Below are 19,671 nucleotides of genomic sequence, written 5' to 3' on the forward strand. Positions count from 1 at the left end.
GTCACGAAGACAAAACCAAGCACCAGCATTCACAGGTGTGGTGACAGTATGGTGGAGGGGTGGAACTCTGCTTTGTTGCTTAGTCACTTGCCCTATACTATTTGTTTTTCTATGGGACTGCTCTAAACTTATCATCGCGGTACCCAAGGAAAAGTCCAAGTGCTACATAGAAGAGGGTCACGCGCCCCGAAAGTGGTAGTGAGAGCGAAGTCTTTTCTTTTCCACCGCTTCAGAATAGTTAAAGAGACAGTCTTATTGTTTGTACTACCTGAAATAAACAAAAGTAAAATACAACTTCACTCCGGTCTGGACAATAATATTTTGCTGGCCCACTGCACGATCAAGTGCTGCAGGTTTATGAAGAAGTTATTACTAAACAGCAGATGGATAGCTGCATTTCAAAAACATTCAGCAATATTACTACGCCCCATACAGTAATACAGATATGGACTCAAAGGCTATGTCCCAGATTTAGGGCTCTTGTCACAGACTTTAAACCCATTTCATGGAAGTTTCCGGGTGTACAAGACTATTGGTGTTACATCTCAGAAAAATCTTTTTACTGATACGATGATGGCCTTATTAGGCTAAGTTAAGGATATACTATCTCCCAATAGGAGAGCTCCTGCTATTGCCAAGAGACTTATAGTAATGGGGTGGGGTAGGAGACCTTTGCAGACTCTATAGGAATGGCAACAGGACCTTGCCTTTCGCAGGGTTGGTTCAGAAAATTAGGGCAAATTAATGGCACCTAAACAAGGTCTAAAATATCTGGGGAGCATACCAGTCTTATTTGGTAACATTCCAATCTGAGGAGGATGCAGTGGAGGAGACAGAAGGGCAGAGTATAAACCGATCTAAACACATAACCGAAAGGAAGCATTGCAATTGAAAGGGTAAATAGCTCTACTAAAAAGACAACTTTTTTGCATGTTACTGTTAACAGATCAGCAAAAATGAATATCTCTAACTAGTGTAATATATCTCATAACATACTGCTGCTAAACTTGTGTAATGCATGTAAATGCTGACTCTAAGAACATCTGGGAATATCGTTGATTTCATTAATTCACTTTCTTCTTTTGTTTCTGCAAATTATGTCAAAACTTAATAAGAACAATAAAAAAGCATCCAGCAGAACCCTCTTTTAGATAGGCATTCCCTAATCAACCATACACCTCCGGACTACTGCATTTCAAGGCAAGATCAGTCGGCAACAACTCTCTAAAACAGAGGCATGCTTTACTATCTCATGCAGGTTTGATAAAGGTTTACTCCAGGGGAGCAACAGTCCAGCAACAACACAGTTGACCACAGCCACCTTGCACTTACAACCCAATGCTGCAAAGTGGCTTCAAGCTTGTTAGATTTGGGGGTCTCTAGTTGGCAAATGTAGGTACATGTGACAAATAGGGACCCTTGTCTCTAGTCAGGATAAGGGGATTACACTTCTAAAATAGCCCCTGCTCACCCCCTTGGTAGCTTGGCACGAGCAGACAGGCTTAACTCAGAGGCAGTGTGTTAAGCATTTGTGACCACATACAGTAACCCAGTGACAACACTACAGATGGACACCACACAAGGTTTTATATAAAAAATAAGTATACTTTATATAGATTTACCACAATAGCATAAACGACAAAAATTCACAATACTGTTACTTTAAGATGGAAGATTTTGCTTAGTTCAGTTCAGTTCTTAAGATGCAACACTTTGCGTCAATGTACCTTAGGTTGTGTTGCACTTCCACGACAAGCAATATTGCAGCGAGGGAAACGCAGCAAATTTCAGGTGCAAAGAAATAAAGACGTGAAGATCTTCCAGATGCGCCACGCTTCTTCAGGGATGCGAGAAGTTCTCGGTTCGATGAGTGGACTGCAGGGGCAGCGATGCGACGGCAACAGCTCCAACTGCAACACTCTTCTCCCACGATGCGTAAAGATTCCGCGCAATGCGAGAACTACCTCGACAAAATCCACGATGCAACAGCAGCAGCTCCGACGGCGGCGCGCTTCTTGGGGATGTGAGGCGCTTTTCTTTGATGCGGTGCAGTGCAACAGTTCCAGCAGCGACACCATCCTTCGGAGTTGAGACGTCAGGCTCAGGGACTGTGGTGCAATGCGACAGCTACAGAGTAGACACCCTCCTTCGGCGTTGCGATGGCAGCAGCAACAGCGACACGCTTCCTCTTAGTTGTGGCACGCTTCTCTCGATGCAGTGCAGTGCGACAGTTCCAGCGGCGACACCCTCCTTCGAAGTTGTGACGGCAGGCACAGCGACACGCTTCTTCTTCGATGAGTCGCGCTTCCAGCTCCTTGCAACATGCAGTCCCTCGAAAGGCCAAAACAGCAGCAGGCACTTTCAAAGAACTCTGGGGAGCTGGGGGTTGAAGTCTTTTGTCCCTGAGACTTCAGCAGGAGGCAAGCCCTTCAATATTATTTGTTAGGCTGAACATTCATCATTTTACCAGACCATGTCCCTCTTACCTGGTTAGCAACACACAAGGAACTTGTGAAGATCCTTCACAAGTTGAAAGCAAAGTACAAAAAGTTACCATAGTCTCGTCTCAGTTTTTCAGGTTCCTTTCCTCAGTAAAGGTTTCTCTTCTTGTAGTCCAAAAGTGATCTAATTTCATGGGATCAGGGTCCCAATATTTATACCTCAAAATCCTTTGTTCTCTGGGGGAGAGGGGCCTTTGCCCAGTCCAAACCAGTTCTGAAGCACTCTGTTTACCAAACTTCTTCTTTCCTTTCACAGTGCAGGGCAGGCACATGAGACGCCCCACAGGAGGTGGAAACCAGCATTGTGGAAGGCAGGCACAGCCCTATTCAAGGTTCAGGCGCAACTCCTCCCTCCCATCTAGATGCAGATCTCTCTATTTACCACTGGGCTGACTCATCCTGTCTCTTGGAATCCCCCAGCCCTGTCACTCACAAAACCAGACAAAGGAATACATAACCTAGCAGAGGCAGGCTTGAAAGGTTAGACACGCAAATACCTACTTTCTAAAAGTGGTATTTGCAAACACAGAATGTTAAAACCAACTTCACTAAAAGATGCATTTTATCATTCTGAGGTCATGTTCTCGGAGACAGTTAGTATTATAAAATGTAATAATTCTAACAGCCCATTCTGGCCTATGGAGAACAGGTAGCCTTGCAATAGTGTAAAACTAAACTGGCTGTAATTCACTATTAGGACATGCCACACACACCAGGCCTTGTCCTACCTTATACTTACAATGCACCCTGCCCTTAGGCCTACCGTAGGGGTGACTGATATGAAGAAAAGGGAAGGCGTAGGGACTGGCAAGTGGGTGAACTTGCCTAGTCAGCATGACAGTACCAGACTGCACCCAGGCTCTGCAATAGGAGACCTTAGGCACATTTTACAAGGCTGCTTCTGTGGGTCGCACAACCAATGCTGCAGGACCACCAACAGCTTTTGGATTTACACGCCCTGGTCACACTCAATGCACTGTACTAGGGTCTGACAAGTAAACTAAATAGCCAAACATGGAATCACTGAGTAATACATCAATTTGCAATAGGGAGCACTAGCACTGTGGCGCTGGACAGCAGTGGCACAGTGCCCAAAGCATCTAACACCAGCAGAAATACATGAGGCAACAGCAAAAAATGGAAGGGAGCCCCACGCCAATGGTGCCAGGTCGAACAAAGCTAGCATGTCAGCAAGCACAAAAAAGGGATATAAATGATTCACTGGTTCAGATTTCCATTGTTAGATTAAGCTTTTGTGGCTAAAGAGAGCAGAACAAAAGGCTGATCTAAGCATTTTGATACAGCATATAGTCAAGCACATTACTAACAGGGATGCAGCATTACTTGGTTATCGTAGATCTGTGTTATTAAACAGGTAATAGGAACGCCAGAGCGCTGCAGGTAAAGTCTTTATAGGTCACATTTATTTCCTTGCTGTGTCATACTTTAACTTCACACATACATTATGTATGCAAGTAGAGGCCATATGACATTAAAGGTGCATTTTTGCAGGATACATTTCCGGATGCATTTTATCAATTACTCACTAACACATCTAGCTCTTGACAAATGTTGGACTTTGACCAAGGCCAGAAGTGTGTTCACAGCTTATGCAAACCAATGACTAATGGAACGAGGCAGTCGGACAGTATGGACATTGCCTAGTTGTTGCAAAGCTCTGGAAAGGATTCACAATGTGTAATTTATTGCTCACAGTGTGAAGTTATGATTATTGGAGATTAATGGTTTCAAAGTGAAGGTAAAAAGAAAGCATGGGAATTTTGCTGACTATGGTGTAAGCAGTGCGCAGAATGGCTAATACGTTGATGAAGAAAGAGACACCAACGGTTGAGCAATGGATAAAAGACTTAGCAAATGGTCCACTGAGGAGAAAATATGTAACATGGCTGTAAAAAGACAGAATTTTAAGACAGAAACATGGCACAGTTTTTAAAAAGACCTTATTAACCCAAATGATACTAAACCTCGTTGAGAGATAATCAATAGACTGTGCAATTCTTTCTGCTCTCTACGCCAAGAATCAGCTCCAGCCAGTGCGTAGTTTGCTTGTAAGTAAGTACGGACGCAGAGATTTAAAAAAACAGCAAGCAGTGAGACAGCATTACATTGACCTGCCCCCTTTCTTTTTAGTGACACTGATCAGCTGAAGTCAGGTGAGTTTCTAGGGCCCCATATCCCTTTACCACGGCTTATTCAAATAGACAGCTAGCTTAAACACAGTTTTTTGCTCATGTAGGTGACTGATTAGTTCAGTCTTTGCTTATTTGTTACTCTGGTTGTTGTGGTGACACTATTTGTACCACAAGGGTGCTTTGGCAGTGAGCACACATAATTGTCAGTATTGAGTGAAACAATATTGCTTCTCGCCCCACTGTAGCTATTGTTCCTAAAATAATGCAGACACTTCACTTATGTATTCCACACAGTATCACGTAGTAGATGGAGGTCTATTCGCTACTTACTTGAACATCTCTTCCAAGCCCACGAGATTTTGACAGTGTGGAATTTACACCCCACCGGGTGAGTTCATACAATTGGTAGCACACCATCACCAGACCCAGATTCGCAGGGTTTCTTGGACAATAGCTTTTTACACCACTGTCTGTTCCCTTAGACTTTATCCCAGTGGCACCACGCTTGATCACCTTCGAGACTCCTACACAGAGGGTTGGCTGTTAGATCCATTTATCCTTATCAGTCACATGTATAGGTCTGCATTCTGTATAGCACTTGCACACCTTATATTCACTTTGTCACTTGCACTGCGCCATCACACTACTAGGAGCACCATGTTTAAGATGGACCCTCTAAACAAAGAATTGTGTTCTTGTTGAAAGTATTATTTCCATGTGAATTACTAAACAAATTTGTAAATCAGTCTAAACCGATCGATTGAAGGTTTAGTGTAACTATTACCGTGGAAGTCAAGGGCTAAACTTCCCCCACAGGTACCATGTGTGTCTTTAATAACTCAATGAGAGATGAGCAGTTTGCGGATATTAATATGGATTTAAGATTTTACATGTCACCGGGATTTGCTGGCCTTACAAGGCATCACCCCAAGATTCAAATGTAAATAGATGAAGTCTTTTGAATGGGATTATTATGAAAGATGTTCAAAGTGTGCTATTTACTTGTCATCACAGACAAAATGCTCCTTTAATTCAGAGAATGAAGCTACTCCTTTTGAGTGTTCCTTTTCAAAATATTCAATAAAATGTGTTATAAACTGACATCACTGCTAAGCATTTGGGTCAGTACTTATCTGATTTAACAGTAAAGGATTTCTGCCAGAACTTGGTCTGCTGGGCTCTACCTTTGGAAGGAGAAGTTTAGTACATCTGGCTTGATGTCCCCTTGTGCATCTTCTGACTGGAACTATCAGAAAAGTTGTGGTCTTCCACTAGTGGGTGTTCTGCTAACAGCGGTGTGTTTTTGACACCTCGGAGCCCCACCAGGGCCTGTATTACATATAATGAGTACTGTCCTTGCTTGCGCCATCTACAACTAGGGATAATATGCCCTATTACAATTTATGCGCCGCCCCCAGAGCAGCCACGGAGTGGCTTGCTTCAAAGCCGTCCCGGGTTTCTGTGCAGGTAGCATCCGTTTGCACTTTCAAAGAGGAGTTAGAGATGTCCCTGAAGGCGGATGTAGTGAGTGATCGCACAAGCCTGCAGGGGGAGGTCTGTGGTTCCATGGGGCCCCTTTTCTCTCCACCAAAGGTCTGCCCTCAGGAGGAGCACTGAAAATGAGTCACCTTTTTGAGGAGCACTTTCAGTGAGCCATTTAAGAGCATCTTTGCTTCTGACCCGTCGTCCGTAATACGGGGTTTGGCACAGAGGTAAGATGATTTCCCTCATGCAAATACACCCTTTAAAGATAGTGCTGGTGCTACATGTGTAACAGCACTTTTAATATTAGAGAAGGGGCCACACAAGTGTCACCCACCGAGCCCATGGGGCACTATAAGAAATATAGCCCATGCGGTGCAATGTTTGACTTAAGTATGGCATTAGTGCCAGTTTCTGAACGTTTTAAAGAGCTGTTAGGTACTTGTAATAGCAAATCTTTACTCACAAGGTTACAGTGGGAAGTTCTGAGTGCCAAAACCACTACTTTCAACTTTAACATACTGATGCGGAGGAGACAGTATACCACTTCCCACGTCCCCTGATTGAGAGACTGACTAAGAGGTCTCCTCAACCTTGTAGCAAGGTGCCTACTGAAAGATTAGGCTGGGGAAAATATAAGATGGTTTTTCACTAAGAATTTTGTGTATTCCACTATGACAACCTGTGTGTTGGGGGAGGGGGGGGGGGGGGGGGTGGGGGGGGGGAAAGAGAGATAGAGAAACACACAACCATAGGCTCTCTCAATAGCTAGATGTCTGAGCCAACTGCCACACTAAATACTTGCTTGGGATGTAGGTGGAGACGAGAGAGAAACACACAACCATAGGCTCTCTCAATAGCTAGATGTCTGAGCCAACTGCCACACTAAATACTTGCTTGGGATGTAGGTGGAGACGTGAAAGAGCCATGCTGTTTGTGACTACATCTCAAGCAACTGCTTCATATCTGGTCTCATTGTCAGGGACTGCCGGGTCTGGAAAAGAGATCAGTTACCGAAATGTCTATACCCTAGGAGTGAAAACTGCTTGGGCCACTGTTGAAGTTATTAGAGAAACCTAGAAAATTCGGAGTCAGCTCAGAAAAGATGGGACGTTTTTGAAGTAATTGAGTTAATCAAGTGCCTGCCATGCCACTGGATTCAAGCGGTCTTGGATGATATGGGGTGATACCCCAAAACCGGTCCTAGGACGCTAGTTTCCAGTCCAGGGAGGACCTGGCCTTGTAGTTCGGGCTGGATTGTTCTTAAAGGGAGCAGGGTCAACACTGATTTGCATATGGTTGGGTCTAAACTGAAATGGTCCAGATCTCTGGTAGTGAGTATTTGACACTGTTCAGCATTCTGTCCATCAATTGTTCTTTTTGCAACTTTCCAAAAGTGCCATTTCCAGAATTGGAATTTAAATTCCGACTTCACCATAAATTAGGATTTTAAATTATAATTCCAGAGACACCAAACTTGAAGGGGTTATATTTTCCCATTTGGAAATTAATTACACTTCTAAAATGTAATAAGGGAACTCCAATGTTAACATATGGAAGAGATAGGCCTTGCAGTAGTGAAAAACGAATTTAAGAGTTTATTTTACTACCAGGTTATTGAAAAGAATATGTCCTACTTTTTTAATACCCAGCCCTCTGGGCTGTCCAAGGACTAGCCTAGGGGTGACATATGAATTAAAAAGGTAGGTTTGGGCCTGGTAAAAGGTTTATTTTGCTGGTTGACATGGCAGGTTAATCTGCACACACAGGCTCTACAATGGCAGGCCAAAGACATGTTTAAATGGCTACTTAAGATGGTGACACAATCAATGCTGCAGGTTGACTGGTAGTATTTAATTTACAGGCCCTGGGAACATATAGTGCACTTTCTAGGGACTTCTAATTAAATACATATGGCAATTATTAATAAGCCAATGTTGCATGTTTTAAGCAGAAAGCCCAAGCACTTTAGCACGTAAACAAAACCAAATTCAGCCAAAGGTTTGGGGGATGACCCTGCAGAGGGCCATTCCTGACACACTTCAGGGCTGCAGGAGAAAAAGGTGCACTGCGGGCATGTGACAAACGTGTTCTCTGTAAGCCATTGTAGTCCATGTGTGATAATAAGCCATATGCATTGTTGTCCAAGATTACATTCTATCAGGTAGAAATACAACTTAATGCATCACATATATGGGTCCTTTAAGACCATCTTGCGAAAGCTGCTCCCATGGGCGAATCGGGAATCGAGCCTGCTTGTTTTGAAGAGACTTGGTCCCCTACTCCTCCACACACATAGCGCATGGAAGCCAACTCATATTAGAAAAGCAGGCACATACCTGCTACTCTAAAATGAACGAAGATCTGGCAACAAAAGTCAAGTGCTGCACGAGCACCTATAAATTCGCTACCCATTGGTCCTTCTTCCATTTTTCTACAAATTGAGATCAAAGGCCAAAGAAAATTTGGCTCCAGAAGTGCAATCCACAATTTGCCACTTCCAAAAATTAAGGCATTTACACAAATTATGTTCTTGATACTCAACAGGTTTATGTAATAGAAATAGTAAATGAAGAGGGAGACAACACTAGAACACATATTACATAACGGTACGTTCATAGATTGCACAGAAAGGAAGAAGCGTACATTTAACTTATGACTATTATATCAAGGCAAGACATGTGAATAGGCACAAGTAGATTTGAAGCAGTCAGAAACAGAAGGCAGCAAGGCAAATTTAGATAATACATTAAACTATGAAATGATACAGCAAAAAAATGAAGTGTTTGAGAATGGGGATGCCAGAGGCATACCGGGACCTAAACAGCCAATGGTATTACACAGTAATTTTTCACATTTCCTCAACCGATCTTAAGCGCAGTCTACTCCTCCCTCAGAAAGATATTTCTAGGAAAGCAAACCTATAAATATCCAAGACAAAAATTTATCAATTTTTTTTTCTCATGACTTGTCTTTCAGGTGCGTGAGAGAAAAGCAGGCTTCCCCTCCATCGTTAGTAAATACAACAACTTTCATTTAGCAGGCCCACGAACAATCTTGTTTTTGCAATACAAGCTAAGTAATAGGGTACAATAAAAGAATATTACCTTTAATACTGTATCAAGAGGATCTCCAGAGTCGGGTCTTATTATAAGAGGTGCATCTGCTTTTCTAGATACAATTAAATGCCTCAGGTCTTCACCCCAAATTTTTTCACAGGCATTATAAATGTCGTAACTATCACTGACCACAGATACAGGCACTGATGAAAACTGTGTCACAATGTGTTCGAAAGCATCCTTTTCGTGATCTTTTCCCCAGGCTGTAATAGTACTAAAAGAGGATATGTACATATCAACAGACAAACAAAATTAAGCATAATTTGTTTTCACAATCTCAAATACAAAGTTTTGTGTCAAAACATACCACACTGTTCAATAAATGTAAATTACGCAGAAGATTGTTTCTCCAAGCCATAAGGAGTCATATTACAGAAAAAAACACAAACTTATATTGTGGCGGATATTACATAAACTTAACCTGTAATGCTGAGCACCCAGAATAAAACAGCAATGCTTATATGCAAGAAACGTAAAGGCTTTAAATCGTAGGGCCCTATGCAGCACTCGGCCTAATGAGAGTTTGCCAATGCCTAGACATTAGCCAGATAATGAGCTAGCACTGTGAGCAAACCAGGAGGCATACCAGGTTGGGTGCAAGCAGGTGTGAAATGTATATGTATATGGGGATGTTGGGCCGTTAGTATATATTAGTGCACTGTAGTTCAGGCAAAAGGTCTGCTCATTTTCTACAAAGTGTTTTCCTTGATGCTGAAAGCAACAAAGTTTGCCCAGGCATCCAGCAATATCATTTTCAGCCATCTTGCTTTTCTGTCTTAATATACACTTATTTGGCCAACTCTAATATTGCAACAGATTGGAAGCAATCTCGCTGTGCACAAAGTTCTTAAGGCACAATTATTTGTTTGGAATTTCAAATAATCCAATGCCTTTAGCTCTGACCCAGGTTTTAGTTTTGCTGGTGTGATCAAGATCCCAAATATTAACTATGAAAATACATTGGGACTCAATTGTTCACGTTTAAGATGGCATCCTGAGAACCTAAGCAAGGATGGTAGGCTTTCTCTCATTCATGATGTGACCTGCACCGGTATTTGAAGAGAGTTGTCTGGCTATAGGGAGCACCTCTGGAGGTTAGATGTGTTTTGGTCTCTTGCACAAACAGGTTCAACAATAGTTGCAGGCCAAACACAAGTGGAAGACCCTTCACTATTTATACAGTTTGGAGCAGGCTATAAAAGTGACACAAGAAGTTCTTTTGGGGATTCTAACACATGAAGGTCTAGAATTGCCGGCTAAGTCTGGATGCAGGCAGACAAATCTAGTTTCACTTAAGTTTGAATGAGATCAGGACATTATGAGGTTATCTGACAAACATACAGACTTGGACCACAAAGGAGCAGAGTACGCATTATAATTGACTGGATCCTTTAGTAGTTTATATTGTGTTTAAGAGCTCACCAACAGGCTATGGGCCTCATTTGAGTCGCACTGTAATTCTGATTCCAGAGCGATCAAGGTTTTAAATTATACAGCAAAAAGCACATTTAGTATTTTACCCTTCATATTTGGCAAGGAAAAACATGGTGAAGAGTGGAGAGGAAAAGCGGTTTGAAAAGAGGGGGGGGGGCAATCTGCAGTATTGGGTACATAAACCTCCAATACCACAGGTTACCTCTAATTTTAAGTAGAAAAACTCAGAATGATGTAGTAGTTCATAGTAAATACCACAGCCTGTAGTACCAATTTTTACTAGGTTGGATTTACCACACCACATTTTGTAATGGGGGCTCAAGAGACATTTTACACATTGATGAAAGGTTTGGCAGACATTTCAATTCAAGTACCTTTTGGGTCTGCCATAGGTGGTAGCTGATGACATTACAGGATCTGGAGGCACCAGTATCTTCTATAAGTGGGAGACTATTTAAACACATGGAAGGATGAGACCCCTACAAAGGGTGTGAGAATTTCCTGGCACTTCGGTGAAACAAAAGTCTCAATGTTTTCTGTATATGCATAGACCTGAAGGAACAAATTGGGAGGCATTTTTGTGCACAAAGACAACAGAAATGGGAGTCACCCCTATGCTGCTTGACAGGCCTAGGTGCGGTGGCTGGACGGTGGTGCTCAAAGAACATTGCCCTCACAATCTCCTGGCTAAAGGTTTCAAAGTCCAAAAAAAATAGCACACATGGTTTGCTTTGTTCCTTATAATCATGTATGTCTTCCTATGAACTGCGCTCAGTTCTGACTTGGTCATGACACGCAATGTTCAGACATCTATCTTTACCTTTAATACTCATGGGTGCCTTTTTAGACCGAATTTCATTTTTGGCTTCTGACCAACCAATAGCCATTTTTTTTTACAATCAGTCTTGGCTAAGATCGAGCAAGGGCAAGTTGGGAACCTGATGTTTCGAAAAAAAAAAACACATTGGTGGATTGAACATCGCCGTTTTTTGAGCAAACGATCTGCCACTGGACATGCAAGAGAAATGAAAAATTTGACTGAGGAAATCTGGAAACTGTCTAACATGGTTAGGCAACACCTTTTGTCTACCTATTGCAAACCAAATGTTCCAGTAGAAAAAGGTTCCTTGTGTGGTAGAGGTATGTGAAATTTTAGGTCCCTGATAGGGAGGATGTCCTGGGAAGTCCGGCAAATTCTCTGGGTCCCTGCATCTGCTCGGTGCACCAGTGTATTACTTTGCGTAGGCACAGCTCTAGGTAAGAATAACTGGACCTGGAGGAAGAGCAGACCTGAAACGGAAGTCATGGAACGCATGTAGTTTTTGCTCCCATCTAATTTATAATCAAAAAGCACAAGTTACTTACCTTCGGTAACGATATATCTGTAAGAAACAGTAGTTAGTATTAAATTCCTTACCTTCGAATATCACGAGGCGTCAGACTGGATCCGGAAAGTTTTGTCTAGCAGTACCCCTGCGCGTTGGTAGGCGTCGTCTATGGCTCCGTGTCCAATTGTCGGCGTCGTGGTCTCCGGGATGATGTCGGAGTACTTAGGCGCCGCCCTCGCGTGCGGACATCAGTTCTTGTACATAGCTTTACGTGCCAGGAACGCAGAGCCATGCCAGAGACAGACACTGGTGCCATGAAACTAGGGCCCTCAAAGGAAAATATCTTAACCCTAGATATCGGTCCGCAGAACAGGGAGGATGGGTGGGGCGGTAAGGAATCTAACACCAACTACTGTTTCTTACAGATATATCGTTACCGAAGGTAAGTAACTTGTGCATCTGGAAGAAACAGGTTAGAGCTAGATTCCTTACCTTACAATAGATACCCCAGCAATATCAGCCCAGGTGGTGGGTCTGCGGACCAAGATCACACCTGAAAGTCCTTGAGAACGGAAAGGCCGAAAAAGCCATCTCTCCAGACTTGGCTGTCCAGGCAGTAGTGTCTAGCAAACGTGTGTAGTGAGGCCCACGTAGCTGCCTGAGAGATGTCCTGCAAGGGGACTCCCAGACCCAGGGCAGTAGTAGCCGCCGTGGCCCGAGTGGATGGGCCCTCAGCCCAACAGGGGGCTCCTTCTGAGCCAAAGAGTAGCAAACCTTGATACACAACACGATCCACCGAGAGATGGTCCGTTTGTGTACCGCCCGTCCCTTCTTAGCGCCCACGTAATCAACAAAGAGCTAGTCGTCCATCTGAAACTGGTGTGTGCGATCAAGGTAGAAGGAGAGCGGACGTTTTGGGTCCAGACAGTGGAGCCTCTCTTCCTCCTTAGAAGGATGCGGAGGCGGAAAGAAGGTGGACAAGGTGATGGACTGCCAGGTGTGAAAGGCTGTAACCACCTTGGGCAGGAAAGAAGGACGGGTTTTCAACACAATGGAATGAAACAAAAGGAGGTTTAGAAGAAAGAACCTGGAGCTCACTCACTCTCCTGGCAGAGGTTATGGCAACCAGGAATGCAATCTTAAGAGTCACAAGACAAAGCGCACAATTGTGAAGTGGCTCAAAAGGAGCGCACATCAGATATGTAAAAACAAGGTTCAAGTCCCACTGAGGCATCACGAAAGGAACGGGAGGGAACATGTGCGGGAAGCCCTTCAAGATTCTATTTACAATAGGGGACTTGAAAAGGCAGAAATGGCAGCGAGGTAGTCCTTAAGAGTGCCCAGAGCAGAGCCCTGCTGGGCAAGAGAAAGAAGGAAGAGGAGAACCTATGAAAGGGGGGCAGAGAGGATCCACAGCATTTGCTGTGCACCATGCCACAAATTTGTTCGACCTGCAGGCGCATACAGATTTTCTGGAGGGACACCTGGCTGGCTGGCTGACTTCAGGAGGCAAGTCAAATGGCCTCCACTGCCGCCGCTCAATCTCCAAGCATGGAGGTGGAGGCTGGACAGGTTCGGGTGGAGGACCGTCCCCTAATGCTGCGACAGACTGGTCCTCCTGAAGAGGCAGACGAATCGGGGGACCGACTGACATGCTGAGTAGCGCGGGATACCAGTATCTTCGGGCCCAGTCCAGAGCCACAAGGATGACTTGGGCTTGGTCTCGCCTGATCTTCTTCCTCACTCTGGGCAGAAGTGGTAAAGGCGGAAAGGCATACAACAGACCGCAGCTCCACTCGCGACAAAAAGCGTCGCAGAGCGAGTGCCGCCTTGGAAATTCCAACCTGCAGAACTGATGACACTGCGCGTTCTCTTCAGTGGCGAATAGATCTAACCAAGGCTCTCCCCACTGCCGAAAGAGACCTTACGCCACGTCAGAGTTCAGACGCCATTCGTGATCCATCATGCACCAGCGGCTGAGTTTGTCCGCCCTGGCGTTCAGGGAACTTGCCAGGTGTTGAACCATCAAGGTGACGCCCTGGTGTTCCAGCCATGTCCAGAGGCGCAGAGCTTCTTGACAAAGGGTCCACAACCCCACCCTGCCCTGTTTGTTGCAGTATCACATGGCGGTGAAGTTGTCTGGGAACACCTGCACTACTCTCCCCTTGATAGAGGGAAGGAATGCCTTCAGTGCATGTCGGATTGCCCGAAGCTCCAGAAGGTTGATATGGAGCCTGGACTCCACTGGAAACCAGAGGCCTCTGATCTCAGCCTCTCCCATGTGGCCGCTCCATCCCAGGAGGGATGCATCTGTCACCACTGAGTGCTCCGGTTGGGGAAGGGAGAGGGATCTGCCACTGACCCAATGCCAGTTGCTGAGCCACCCCTGCAATTGTTGTGCAGGGCCCTCCGAGAGCTGGACGTAATCGGACAGGTTCCCGTGATGCTGCGCCCACTGGAACTTCAGGTCCCACTGCAGAGCCCACATATGCCACATGGCATGATAGATCAGCAGGATGCAGGAGGCCATGAGGCCCAGCAGCCTCAGCGTCATTCTGACCGAAACCCAGGACAAGGACTGAAAGATCAGAATCATAGCCTGAATGTCCCGGACTCGCTGTTCGAGAGGATAGACCCGAAACTGCGCATTGTCCAGAACCGCTCCGATGGAGAGGAGCTTCTGAAAGGGAAGCAGGTGCGACTCTGGCACATTGAGGGAGAACCCTAGCAAATGCAGGAGGTCGGCAGTAGTCTGGAGATGAGAGGAGAGGAGACTGTCCAGGGCGAGCCTACCTTTAATAGCCAGTTGTTGAGATAAGGGAAGACTGGAACCCCTGATCTGCACAGATGAGCGGCGGCCACCTCTATCACTTTCGTGAACACCCGAGTGGCGCTTGTAAGGCCAAAGGGGAGCATGGTAAACTGAAAGTGCTCGGGGCCTACCGTAAACCGCAGGTAACGCCGGTGGGCCGGTAGGACGGGAATGTGGAAATATGCGTCCTGTAGGTCCAAAGCTACCATCCAGTCTCCAGTGTCGAGGGCAGACAAGACCTGAGCCAGAGTTAACATCTTTAACTTCTCCTTCCGGAGGGAGCAATTGACGTCCCTGAGGTCCAAGAAAGGACGCAGGCCCTGGTCTATCTTGGGCACCAGAAAGTAGTGGGAGTAACAACCACATCCTACTTCTGGCACAGGAACGCGCTCGATGCACCCCTAGGCCACGAGGGCCACGACTTCCTGTTGAAGAAGTGCCAAGTAATCCCTGAAATGCGGTGGTACTGGGGTGGCATGGCTGGAAGGGTAGTCTCGAAGGGGAGGGTTAGCGAATCCTGCCGCCCACTGGCATTTGATGGGCCTGAAAAATTGGACTAGGAAGGTTTGGAGGCAGTGGTGGAGGTGAACTGACACTGATAAAGTGGAGGAATACGGATCCAGAAAAGTTGTTAAGCAACCTGATTAGCAAGGCTTTTAACATCATCTGTTGTCTTTCACCAGATATGGCTCCAGAGCGGATCTTGGAGGTTTATTTTTCCAAACTAGTGAACTTGTGGCTTCTGAGCAGACCATAAACATGCCAATGAGTGAGCGTCCTCCCAATTCTGGTTCAGTTCTTTTTGCACAGCAGCTCTTAGGGTTTTAAAACAAACCACCAACAAAATTCCACAAACTCCTGACGTTATTACAGCAGCTAGAAAAAGTATAAGCAAATCCTAGAAAAGAGAAGGCATGAGATTAGAACAAAGGCATGGGAAGATTTAGAAAAAACTGCCAATTGGAAAGAATCCAGGTTATTCTGGGAAGTTGTTAATCGGCCATTCCTTACAGAAAATTCTCCAAATGAGATTGAGTGTCATATTCTGGAAGTGGAGTGATCAAAATTTCTACAAATGTTTTAATCCATCCTGATCAAGAGAGGATTGGCCTTGATATTGTCTAAAGGCCTTAGACCCCCCTCCCATTAATAATAAAAGGGGACTGGTTGGTCGACCTTATAAGTCATTGTACGGCCTCAATATTATTGCTTCTAGATTGTTATTAGTGTGCATACTCTTGTGCAAGTACTACCCTACTTTGCAACTCACTCCCTACCGTATATTACACTGTTTTCAAAAGATTGTTTTCCTACCTACTGTTTCTGTAAAGCGCTCTGATATCTGCAAAGATCTTGTTCGCGCTATATAAAACTCTAAAAATAAATAAAATAAATAAGTCTTCCCTCTGTTACTATAGCTTTTCAGGCCGCAGCTAGTGGTAAGGCTCCAGGCCCCGATGGGGTACCTATTAATCTTTATAAATACAGTATTGATTTGTGTGCCCCCTCTTGACGAATGTTCTGAGGTCAGCAGCTAAGAGGAATCTAGTGGAGTCCTGGAGAGAGGCTATTATACCAATTTTTAAAAAGGGTGATCGGAATCTGCCTGCTTGCTACCATCCAATCTCATTAATAGACTGTACAGCAAAACTCTTGTGCGTGTCATTTTAGAAAAATTGGAGAAATGGGCAGAGACTACTTCCTTTCTTTCTTTCACCTTTTCAATATGGCTTTAACCCAAACCTAGGAACGGTAGAGCAGGCCCTTAACCTGCACCTCATCTAGGGTAAGTACTTCAAGGTCATGAGAGGTGCCCTCTACCTGGCATATTATGAACCTCTCCAGTGCCTTTGTTGATAGGAAGAAATTTTGGGCCTTAATGCAACTGGCGGGAGTGGATCCCATCTTGCTGGACTTTATTAAGATTAGCATTGGGACACAATCCATAAAGTGCGTTATACACAGTCAGGGGGTTGCACAAAACCTGTAAGGGTGAGCAGAGGAGTGATGCAAGGATGTATCCTGGACCTCTTTCTTGTTTTTATTATATATTAATTCCTTTAACACATTTTTAGGGGCACGCAGTGGAGATGGAGTAGTTTCTGTCCTGTAACTCCAGTTCTCTAGTAGGGGTATCTCTGTTATAGTCATAATCTAGTGAATAGTCCCGCCCATAGGCGTGGACCCCGGAGCAATCAAAAATAATCTCTTAAGTTGTCAAAAAATGCAGAACTGCAAATACACGTAAGAGAGAATTTAAAGACAGATAATGCAGCCTATATCCACAGGCTACACTGTCCAGTACTTCAACTAGAAATTCCACCAAAACAACCACACAAACAGCACAGCTTGCCCAGTTTCCTCACAGAGAAAACTTGCCCCTACCAGCAAAAGCCTCTGGAATGATAGAGAGGAAGGTATGGACAGACAAGCCCCATAGGCTGCCATTATGTGGCTCAAATAGGATACTGTGCTTTTAAGAAAACTTTCCAGAACTCTCTCCGTATCCCAGAATGCACAACAGGTCCCTTTTACTTTAAGTTCTTTTTGAAAGCGTAACACGCCAGACCTGTAGCATTCCTTACATGAATATCTTTCTCCACCGGGGAGGAGGGCGGGCACTTATGACTATAACAGAGATAACCCTACTACAGAACTGGAGTTACAGGACAGAACCTACTCCTTCTGTAGTAGGGGATCTCTGTGTATAGTCATAATCTAGTGAATAGAATGGCAAGCCCATCCCCACACCAAAACAGCAGTGGAGAATCAAGACCTAACACCACTACTGTGCGAACAGATTTCGCAGCGAAGCCTGCCCAATCTGAACGTCTGTCCTGGCATCAGTGTCCAGACAGTAATGCTTAGCAAAGGTATGGACCGACTTCCAAGTGACCGCCTTGCAGATTTCTGCAATTGGAACATTACGTAGCAAAGCAGTCGTGGCAGCTTTGCCCCTGGTGGAATGAGCCTTAGGTTTACCTCCTAAGGTCTTATTAGCTTTTTGGTAACACAATTGTATACAGGAAACTATCCACCTAGAAATTGACTGTTTGGAGGTAGCAAGACCGGTCCGGACTGATCCATAATTGATAAACAATTGGTCCGACGTACGAATATCTTTGGTTTTATCCAGATAGAACTTCAACAACCTCCGAACATCCAGGGAATGTAAAGACCTTTCCGCTGGAGATGAAGGATTCTGAAAAAACGTAGGCAAAGCTATGGTCTGGTTGACATGAAAATCAGAAATAACCTTGGGAATAAATTTAGGGTGAGTACGCATAACAACCTTAGCAGCATGGAATACAGTATAAGGTTCTTGGCAACACAACGCCTGAATTTCACTCACCCTGCGGGCCGATGTAATGGCCACGAGGAACGCCGCCTTCCAGGACAGGTGCTGCAACGAAGCCTTATGAATAGGTTCAAAAGGCTCCTTCATCAATCTGGGCAGCACCACATTCAATTCCCATGAAGGCGAAGGAAGCCTGACAGGAGGGAATACTTTCTTCAAGCCTTCCAATAAATCTTTGATCACAGGAATCTGGAAGAAGGAAGTCTGTGAAGGGCATTTCCTGTAGGCAGTCAATGCAGCGAGATGAACCTTAATGGAATGAAAATTAAGGCCAGACTGCGCCAAATGTATTAGATAAGGAACGATGACATCCTCCTTACACGTCGTAGGGTCATAGTTCTTGGACTTGCACCAGATGCAGAATCTCTTCCACTTGTAAGCATAAGAAGTAGTAGTGGAAGGTCGCTTAGACTCTTTCAGTATGTCCATACAATCTTCGGGCAGGTTCAAATGGCCATACTGCACTATCTCAGGAGCCATGCCGGCAAACTCAAAGACGAGAGGTTCGGGTGCACCATCTGTCCCCCGAACTTCGTGAGAAGGTGCGGCTTGCACGGCAACCATATGTGAGGAAGGAGAGACCAGTGAAGCAGGTCCGTGAACCACCACTGTCTGGGCCATTCCGGGGCGATCAATATCATCTGCGCCCTGGACCAGGACAGCTTGATGAGCACCGCCGGAATCAGGGGAATGGGTGTGTAGGAGAGTAGGGTCTGCAATCCTATGGTCACCCCCGATTTTTTGCTTCACTGGTTTACGACTTTCCCTGGCTGTCGGCCTGCTAATCAGACCCACAGCCTCGCTGTTCTCTCTCTAAATTGACAAGCAGGTACCTTAGGTGCATTTACCAATTGGTACTGGGCCACCTTATCAGTCCCTGTACAGCATACCTTAGGTATCCAGGGCATAGGTGTACCCAGGGCCTACCAGGGGCTGAAGCATGTATTATGCCACCCCTGGCTGGCCATCTAAACAGACACAACTGGCTGCACGACATCTGGGGCAAGGTGGTGTAATCACCCTTTGCTTTAGATATAGTATCCCTATATCTAACCCTAAAATGGACACATATATTCCTATCAGTCACTCCTATGGCAGGCCTTATCAATCCTGAAGGCAGAGTGCTTGGAAATATGTGAGATGGTGCTCTGGCATGAGCTGAGCCCGTATGCAGCTTGCGGAACCAAGTCCTAATAGCCGTTCCATGATAACGCTATACCATATACTCTTAAGTGCATTATGAACCTCGCGGTCAAATGCTAACTTGGGTATAGCATTATCAAAACATGTCGAGTAAGGTGTCATACGAATTGGAATACTACCCCCTCGCCAATTCTGGCGACAGTGGTAGCATTCCACCCTTCGAGGGACACGACATGTATGTAACTGTGAACCCCGGTTTAAGTTAACTCGAGCCTCAGCATCACAAAATGGATGCTGCCACCACAGACACAAGTCTGACCTCCTGCTGCTGGGAGTCCTTC

The 19,671-nt window shown here is 45.0% G+C and overlaps 1 protein-coding gene across 1 annotated transcript in view; it reads right to left on the reverse strand.

Moving 5' to 3' along the window:
- Nucleotides 1–19,671, reverse strand: part of NAMPT (nicotinamide phosphoribosyltransferase) — a 278,571-nt gene that overhangs the window by 63,837 nt on the left and 195,063 nt on the right. The window contains exon 7 of the mRNA XM_086967106.1: nt 9,244–9,469. Coding sequence (XP_086823232.1) covers nt 9,244–9,469 — 226 coding nt within the window. The remainder of the gene's footprint in view (nt 1–9,243; nt 9,470–19,671) is intronic.

The sequence above is a fragment of the Lissotriton vulgaris genome, chromosome 1_1, assembly GCF_964263255.1.
Source record: "Lissotriton vulgaris chromosome 1_1, aLisVul1.2, whole genome shotgun sequence".
Taxonomy (NCBI): domain Eukaryota; kingdom Metazoa; phylum Chordata; class Amphibia; order Caudata; family Salamandridae; genus Lissotriton; species Lissotriton vulgaris.